Here is a 9,694-nt window from a genome sequence, read left to right on the forward strand (position 1 = left end):
AAAGCCTGACAAAAGTGCCAAAAGTGTCATTTTTTGGCAGGCTTTCAGCCAAAATCGCCTCTTAAAAAGAAGATTTTGGCTGAAAACCTGCCAAAGAGTAACACTTTTCACACTTTTGATAGACTTTCAAGAGAGTATTTCTCTCAAAAACAGGGAACCAAACAGCCCCCAGGTGTTCCATATTTCTAAAGAAAATTTTCATATAATAAAGTATAATGTCCCATCCGCTTTACGCGCGATCTATCGAACAAAGGAAAAGTTCAAGAAGCGATCTAAGCTTTCTCAAAACCACGTGCGTTATCGTGTGCGCAGCAGCGCGCTACAAGAAAAAATAGTCGATATTGGGTTTTAAAATAAGCCAATAATAAAACAAAAGATCCCGCGACAGGATCGGCAGGCTACAACTGACGGCCACGATCATCTCAATACACTCCACCTCGAGCGTAACCAAATCGACCTGTCAAACCTCATCCGACCGTCCAAACAGCAAGTGGATCCTATTCAACGACCGAGATTCGTTTCCCTGCCTTTTCTTACCCGAACTCGCGGGCCCGTTAATAACGAGTGACGGGTATCCGCTGTTCTCAATGCGGCCAGAAATGAAGCGTTCAATGTCGATCTTATCGAAACCCTAATCCTTGACCAAAAGCTCTCGATTGCGTCCTGATTTTGTTCGAATTCTCTTTGAATTCTCTTGCGAGTTTGATCCAGGTTGCATCTCTCTTGGCCATGCGACCCCTGATCTCTGCGATCGACCTCTGGAGAGAGGAAACCCTAGGTTGTTATCGAGACCTCAGAATTTCTCTGTGTTTTCAGTTGATTTCTCGTAATGGCGGCGGAGAATCATGCTCCAAGCCCTAGAGGGCTTCTTTGCAACGCGGGAGCTGGCGCTGCTGCAGGTACGAGCTTTAGTTGGAGTGGATTTAAGCTGAATTTTTAAAGCAATTTGGGATTTATTAGCTGATTTTGTGTTAAATTGGTAGGTATGCTCGCGGCTACTTTCGTGTGTCCCTTAGATGTGATTAAGACTAGATTTCAAGTTCATGGGCTGCCTAAGCTCGGTAATAGTAGCGTTAAAGGTGCGATCTTTAGCTTTTCTAGTTTCTAACTATAATCTTTTCTGCGCTCAATTGCTTATTTTACTGACGCACTGATTTGTGCAACTATAGAATGTCTGAGAATGGAATTAAGCTTCATGTGTTGTACCCAATTAGCAATGAAAGAGGGTGTAGCTGATGTTGACTCAAAATCAGTAGGGATAGCATTCTCAGTGCATCTTACCACTATATTTAGCCACAATTTTGAATGGTTACTTTTAAGATAATATTTGGGCTGTGTTCCTCTAATGTCCGTGTAGAAAAATAGTGTTCATTGCTATGGTTACTCCAAGATATGTTCTAGAGAAAAGATTTGCCAAGACCAAAAATCTCTTTGGATGTAAATTCTTCCCTGGAAAAACTGAGAAGTGGTTGTTTCACTTTATGCAACAAATGTCATATGAAAAAGCTAGATGAACATTTTGAATAAGGGTGTAGATCATGGCAAAAGACTCGTGATAGAAGTTCTACAGTATGGTAGAATTTTAGCTTGCTGAATCTGTTAGAAAGATAACAAAGGACCTGTAAATTTTAGGATCAGCTAAGAGGGAAAATCATGTCTAGCGGAGAGGTGCAATCACGTTTATTGAAGATACCTGAAGCCTCCAGACATGAGAGAACACTACCTCTGGGTTTCTATTTAACTCATCCCATTTCCCTTTGGTCTTGCATGGACAAATTATGCACATTTAATTTTCTAGATGCCCAAGAAAAATGAGAGAAAGAGAAGAGGATTTGAGTTAGATTGATTCAGAATAAATACTCCCTTTTACATCGGAACATAAATGTTTCTAGGAGAATCTTTTGTAAACAACTAGAAACAAATAAGTACTCTAAATGTGTGCGAAATCAAGCTAAGGTCTAATGAAAAGGACCAATAAATCTAGAATAATACATTATTATGTTGTTCTGACACATATGTTAGACGTGTAAAAGAAAAAGTTTTCTCATTTCTTTATGTACATTGTCAGATTACTGACTTTAATTTTTAGAATAACTTCAGCTTCACTTAAATCTTCAATGGCAAGGTCAGATGATAAGGATTTTTTTTGTTAATCTCCAACATTGAAAGATCTGTGGCAAGGATCAATATATCATCAACAAAGGCAGATGATCATTGTACAAATTCCAACAATTCTTTATAGCAGCATGCATTAACTGCAATGCATCATTACTTCAATATCGAAATCTTTAAAGGAAATTCATTTAATTTTGCATCTATTATATTCATACTTTATCTTCGCGAAGGCTTCCAGAGTAAGATATTAGTCGCAATTTTGCTAGTAATTTAATCAGGCTGAAGTTAACAATGTCAACGCTACCATGCCAAACACAAAAGCTCTATTGCGTAATAGTAATACTTGTCTTTTGTCAAGTTCAGTTTAAACTATCTAGAAACAACAGTTTTTTTTCCACAGTGTAAACTTTTGCAGTCAAAATAAGTTTATCTGGCTAAGAAAAATACATTATAAAGTTGTGCCTACTCCGTAGGGCACCTGAGATAAAGTTCTTTCTGATATCTAGGAAATGTGAAACTTCCATGAGAAGAATTCTTAGAGGTAAATTGAATCTCCACATAGCTACTTTCAATTACTTTAGACATTGGGAGCAGTTTCCCATATCAATATTCGTGTCTTCCCAGTTCCCCCATTAATTTGTTGTAGGTAAAGTCGTAAAGATGTTTTTGTCACTAAAAATGTGAAGAGCAACATTAATGGCAATTCATCACTCATGATCTCCAACAATAATATTCATTTATTCAGTTATAAGCATGTAATCCTTCTATCTAGTTTGTCTTCATTGAGTCCACCAATTATTCGATGGCGAGAGTATTGGTTATGTCATTCTTTATGACAGAATAGTGTACAACGGTTATGAACTGGTCGGCATGGGTTCTTTTCTTAGGCCACATTTCTTGGATTTTTCATTGTCACGTCTTTGTTCTGCCATGTTGACTATCGTGGTCCGTTCCGTACCTCCTTTTGCCGGGTACAAAAATTCACTTCTCAACTTATTCATAAGCATATGAATTGGCAAATCGTTTTTATGTATGAATTTTGATTTGTAATCTTTACTTGGCGAAACTAGTGTCGATGATAACACTTATATGGAAGTATCATCCACCTAACCCCAATAAAAATGATTGAATCTTCAATCTTTATGAAACTCTTGGTCTTGTATGAGAACTTGGCTTAGAAATTATTTGACATTTTTATGACTATGCATTAAAACAATAACGCATTTTCTTATTTTGTTGTATTTTTAGTCTATTGATTCTAGTTTGACTTTTTACATATTTAGCCACACATTAACACTAGAGTTTACAAAATGTTTCTTTAAAAAGGTTTTTATTTATGTAAAAAGGGTCATTTGTAGGCATTATGAACCAATCCAACTCAAATTGATTTCTCCATCTCTCTTGGGTGCTGAAGAAAGGTAGACCTGCTTAGTTTTGGCAAACCAGTGCAAGACTAAAGAATAGCAAATTGAGTCTGAGTTAAGTTGAATTCTGAAGATAATTCTGCAATAATATTTTGCACGTGTGGATATTCTGACTATCTTCAGGAAGCATAGTCATGCCTCTTAGTTGGATCTGATTTGTCAATGTTACTTTCTAACAAGATGATCGTTACCTGTCGGTTATATGTGCATTCTTGTTGTTTTCTCCAGATTCTGGTTGTTTGGATGAAAATAACTGATTTTGTAGTTTCCCATGGGAGATTTTTCTTTTTATCATGTGGTTTCTGGTCTGGGTTTGAAGTTAGATAAGGTTTTAGGACAGAAAAAGTTCATTCACTTTTACTTCCAAGAACATTGAGATAGAAAAGACTAATATAGAAGTTTGTCTTTGAATATCTTAATTAGCCATGAATGAATGGAGGTGTGATTTATTAGGAGTTTAAACTTTGAAGGAAGATCTTACGATTTGCGTTCTAAGTTGTTCCTTTTGTCTCATTTTTTTTCTAGTACTTTCTGATGCCCTCCGCATTTCAGATGAACCTAAACTTTCTTGGAGGGTCCATGATTTTGCTTACGTAATACAGTCCAGCAGATTTTAAATTGAGAAACGAAAACATCTAGGGTAATGAACCCTAAGCATCATTTTTTCCTTATCTTACAAGTTTACAAACACAATAGAAGAAAACAAAATAGAAGATCATTTAACTGAATTTTTTGTGGTGCACCATGCACGTCTATGTTATATTGGTCAAAAGTTTTTTGAGTATCTGAGCTTCTGCCTTCAATTTTAATGCGCATGCAGTTTACTAAGCATCTGCAGAATTTTATTTGTCTATTTACTTTGTGATAAAGAATATAATTATTTAATGTAACAAATGGTTCTTTTATCCCTGAACTTCGCACACTTATTGTTCTACAACGCATCTTTCCAGGCAGTCTTATAATTGGGAGTTTGGAACAAATAGTTCAAAAGGAAGGTGTGCGTGGCATGTATCGTGGCCTTTCACCGACTGTGCTAGCATTACTTCCAAATTGGGCTGTAAGTTCATCTACTTTCATTCCATTCTGAAAGGACAAAAATGTACTTGTTCATCAACTCTTTAACTGCAGGATTATTTTCGTTAAATTTGTCTTGAATAACATATTCAAGTGTAGAAAATCGCTAATGAAAAAACCTTTCTGTCTTCCAAAAAGTTCTGGTCATTGAGGACTTACACATAGGAACAAAATTGTGGAATCCTTTCTTGTTTAAAATTTCCTTGAAGTATCTGGTTTTTTTTTCCATGTCATATAATTGCATGTGTTTCAAGCGACTGAATTAGTCCTTTTTTTCAAAGATTTGATTGGTTTATCGTCTTAGACAACATTCGTGCGAATTCAACTTAGACACTTTATTATACTTTTAGTTTAGAAACGTTATCATATTGGCTTAGCTATAGATTATTACCCTCATTTAAAAATCTAATTATACTTTCTTTTTGCTTGAATAATCTTATAAAAGACAATAACTTTTGTACATGGTACATCTAAGTAAGGTTATATAAATATAACACCTTCGCTTTCTATCAGAGTTCCTTAAGATGTCCTTATTCTACATAAGAAACCAAATATGAGTTGAGGACAAATTCCAGTTCCAATACAAGAGTTTTTAATATTTGGAGAATTTTGTGGTCAACATCTTCTATTGTCATTTTACTCCATTGTGCGTGATTATTTCAGGTGTACTTCACTGTCTATGAGCAACTCAAAGATCTGCTATATTCTAATGGTTAGTTCCTTCTGGCCTTGTTGCATATAAGTCGGAATTCTTGAATTGTTCCATGCTATAGATGAACATGATTTCCTTCAAAATTATAGGAAACATAGCATCTGCGCCTATCTTTATTTAAACGTGGATAGTACATCTTACATTTAATGCACACTTGGGCAGATGGGGATCATCAACTCTCTGTAGGTGCTAATATGATAGCTGCATCTGGTGCTGGAGCTGCGACAACGATCGCGACTAATCCACTCTGGGTGGTAAAGACAAGATTTCAAGTATGTGATATCTGTCATAATTCCATGTTATCACCCACTCCAGTTTCAAGTCTATGTCCATGCTTATATGCTCTTACGTTGTATGCGGCTGATTCTTTTGGATTGCAAATATGCATTATCAATATAATTATACTTGTAAATTGCCTAAATTTGTAGATTCGTGAGAATATGACTCTTCTAAACTACTGTTTTACCTGATTTTTTTCCATATGTGAGTTGTCTGGGTTTTTTCCCACTGATTTAGCATCTTACTGTTCTTCCGTTGAAATGTTTTGGTATAACAGGCACTAAGCTTTTTTTTTTGTATGATTGCTCATATTTTGCCTACTTGAAAGGGACTGCAATCTACCATAAGGACTTGTTTCTTGTGTTAGTGGGAGCACCCTACACATCATAGTCCATAGCTGTGAATTATGTACCTCATTTGGCTATTTCCTTCATTAATGCAAACCGTAAATATTAATACCTAGATGCGAATTAGTGGGTTCATCATTTGGGTATTTCTTGGACTAGTGAGCATCCTAAATATTATATTTATTACTGCAAGCCTGCAAACTAGCGGGTACATGAGTTTTACCATTTGAACTGGTCGTCTTATATGTGGACTCTTCATTCTTAAGGGACTCGTAATAGGATTCCATGCCACAAAGATCTGTAGTGCCATCAAGTGCATCCTTTGCTTTTCTTTTTCTAAGAGCAAAGGACATGTTTTCTGTATCTGTATATCATTTGACATATTTTCCATCTGTTACATGTTTATCATACACCACTCATTTGTCATCCAAAATATGGTATATGACAATATTATCTTTGAACAATTCCAACTGTGCACCAGTACAGAAGAATAGCTTTTTTAAAGTTCAAATGCACAATCACACGTGTGACTCAAACATGTAGTGAATAGCCATGCTAAAACTCGAAAGTCGGTATGTTCCTAGTAGTTTGATGTCAAAGCCTTTATTCTTTTTGAAAACAGACCAATGATATCAGAAACTCTGAAAAACTTGAACTATAGATCTACTGAATTTGGTTACCCATTGTGCAACTACATATGTTATATTTTGATCCATATGAAAAAATCTTAATGATAGCTTTAGTACATAAGATAACTGCAAATGGCCATGTGAAAAACTTACATGAAAGTAAAAGGTTTGCTTCAATCCTAATTTAAAATCTGTATGCACATTTTAAACAATGGAACCATATGTTTGCATGAACCTCATGTGTTGATTTCAATGGAAGTATTTCAGAGTTCAAACATGTCACATGATATTATTATTATTATTATTATGTAGAGGATCATAAAATGCGGTGATGTGGCATGTCTGATACTGGGATAGAGAGAATACAATGTGGGTCAAGCAAATGGGAGCACTTTATGTTGCTGTTCTACTTGCTAGCCCCGTTCACTTGTCTACTACCATATTTTTCGGGGCCACCACTCTTTTTAAGGATACAAAATATTGTCCTCCTGGAGATTCATGACCAGATACTCACTAGTCTGACCCCACCTAGAAATACAGTGATACAACTCCACCACTCAATGGAATCTGCCTAAGAGATACAAATTATGCGAAGAAGGCACAAGACTTGTCTTAATATTCTTTATAACTTCATGACTTTTTAGCTTGCACTTGATCTAGAAATATCTGTAGACTTGAGTCACTTGACACACCCCTCAAGCATAGGAAAACAATAGAAGAGAACTTCAAGGACTTTACATTTAATTTTTTGGAAACCTGAGTGATAAACAACACATGAAAAGGGAAAGACATTCAGGATTTTTTTTATTTTTAAAATATCACTGATTAATTTCTGTTAGTATGGGCCATGTGAGAATTGTGATAGCCTCAGATTTGAAAAAGACAGTGAGGAAGACGTCTACCAGGTCAACAACAAAGGCCACATATACACCTCCATGTGTGAGTTGTAAATTTGGGAACATTAGAAAGTAGACTCATATATCCTTGAACTCATATACTGTCCAGAACCTTGGCTTTGTATTCATGTATTGTTTGTGACCTCTTCCCTTTTAGGCTTCTGGAGAAATACACATTCATGTTCCAAGTTGGCTTGAAAATGTACACTTTTTGGTCAGAAATTGGAAACTTCAATGTCAATGTGGACCATTGTACCACAAACGAGACACCCACATTTGAGAAAAAGGGTGAAGGGAGGGGGTGAGGGAGTGAGGGAGACATCTGCCAGGTCAACCACAAAGGCTTCATATACACCTCCACATACGAATTGTGATAGCTTCAGATGTGAAAAAGACAGTGAAAGGGGGTGGTGGCAACCATTGATATTGAAAGATGGAAAGGTAGAGATCAAGCGTATGTGCTAAAGGTTTAGCTTCAGAAGAAGGAAACTGACCCTCTTCGGTTAACTCGTATCCAGCCCAAGATGATTCGACCTGGCCAAGTTCTTAAGTTATTACATATTTTAAAAGCATGGAGAGATTCAATTCAAATATCAATCATGCTTGGCCTAGGCATTGAAGGCTGAAGATATTTTGAAGTCTGAATTCTTAGATAGGTGCTGTTTGCTACAATTTACCCTGTTTTTCTTCTGCAGACACAAGGAATGAGGGCTGGCGTGGTGCCATATCATGGCACGATTACTGCTTTAAGGAGAATAGCTCATGAGGAAGGCATTAGAGGATTATATAGGTTATAATCTATCTTAATTACCTTAGCAGGGATCAACAACCTACTTCTTTATTTCAACTGTATTCTGATATTTCAGTGGACAGCGGTCTTGTGCCTGCACTGGCAGGGATCAGCCATGTCGCAATCCAATTCCCAGTATACGAGAAAATTAAAATGTATCTTGCTAAGCGAGGTAAATTTCTTCTGTTGGCATGCATCATAATCAGAGATTAACAATGTTATTTTTTACTAAAATTTTGTTGGATATACTTTACACCTATTTTTTTAAATCAGATAATACTACCATTGATGCGCTCAGTGCTCCTGATGTTGCCCTTGCATCAGCCATCTCCAAAATAGCCGCATCAACTTTGACATATCCACATGAGGTATTTCCAGTGTTCGTCATTTCTATGGATCAAAATAACTAGCTAACAATGAAGGTTCTTTACGAAAAAATCTTGGTAGAGTTGTATCTCGTCAATATTAACAACAAAATCTTCTCTGTAAAATATCATTAAACTAGGTTGTGCGCTCAAGGCTTCAAGAACAAGGTTTTCACTCGGTGAGGAGGTATGCAGGCGTAAGAGACTGCATAACCAGCTGCAGCCATCACTTTCACTAGCTTTGAGATGATCCATAGATTTCTTGTTGATGTATTCCCTCCGGAGCAGCACCCTCATACACTTTGATGATCATTCATATACATGATTTTTATATGTGTAGACTAAGTGATATTATTTAGAAAAGTCCATTTCAATACCGCTTGCTGGCTAAACTTGTGCCAGCTCAAGTGTTGCGATTGTTTGGCATGCACAGATACTCGAAAGAGGATCAGGCAAGAATGGCTTGATGTTACTTTGAGGTGCGACAACTAACATGATAAAAATTTGATGACGACGACAATAGAGAAAATCTTGTTTGACCTGCAAAGTCATTGTTGGATTCTTTTTGGCTGCTGGATGCTATGCTTTCCAGCAATATAACTAAGAAAATGTAACCAAACTTGGTACGCTAATCTTCATTCTTCAGGAAAGCATAGCATCCAGCAGCCAAATACGCATTGCTTGTTTCTATTAGTTGGCTTCTTGTTTCTGCTGTCATGATTTTTTCCTTTTGTTATGAAAGTCTAATGTCTATAATATGTCCGTCTTGAAACTGGTGTATGTTTCCGCGAGGAGTTTCCCAGATGAGATGTATTAAATAATTATTATATAAGAGGTGCAATTATCTTCTTCTTGGTTTAGTTAGTACTAATAGTACATGTACGATTGCGTGTGGAAGTTCTTGTCCTATGTTCTAAATTTCTTTCGTGAATAGAAAAATGAGGAGGTACTTGGAGAAAATAGATCTTTTATTTATTTTATTTTGGGAGATATCAGAGGAACTTTTATTAGTACATGTACGTTACGTATGACGGTTGGGCGTGCATCACCAAACACGAGCGGT

The 9,694-nt window shown here is 36.4% G+C and overlaps 1 protein-coding gene across 1 annotated transcript; it reads left to right on the forward strand.

The window, feature by feature from the left end:
* Positions 562–9,178, forward strand: LOC109848754 (nicotinamide adenine dinucleotide transporter 1, chloroplastic-like). The gene is given in 10 exon segments (XM_020418407.1): positions 562–899; positions 984–1,079; positions 4,490–4,596; positions 5,277–5,325; positions 5,488–5,597; positions 8,172–8,266; positions 8,350–8,438; positions 8,540–8,634; positions 8,772–8,842; positions 8,844–9,178. Coding segments are annotated over 10 exon segments (876 nt in total). The 5' UTR covers positions 562–829; the 3' UTR covers positions 8,938–9,178.

The sequence above is a fragment of the Asparagus officinalis genome, chromosome 7, assembly GCF_001876935.1.
Source record: "Asparagus officinalis chromosome 7, Aspof.V1, whole genome shotgun sequence".
Taxonomy (NCBI): Eukaryota; Viridiplantae; Streptophyta; class Magnoliopsida; order Asparagales; family Asparagaceae; genus Asparagus; species Asparagus officinalis.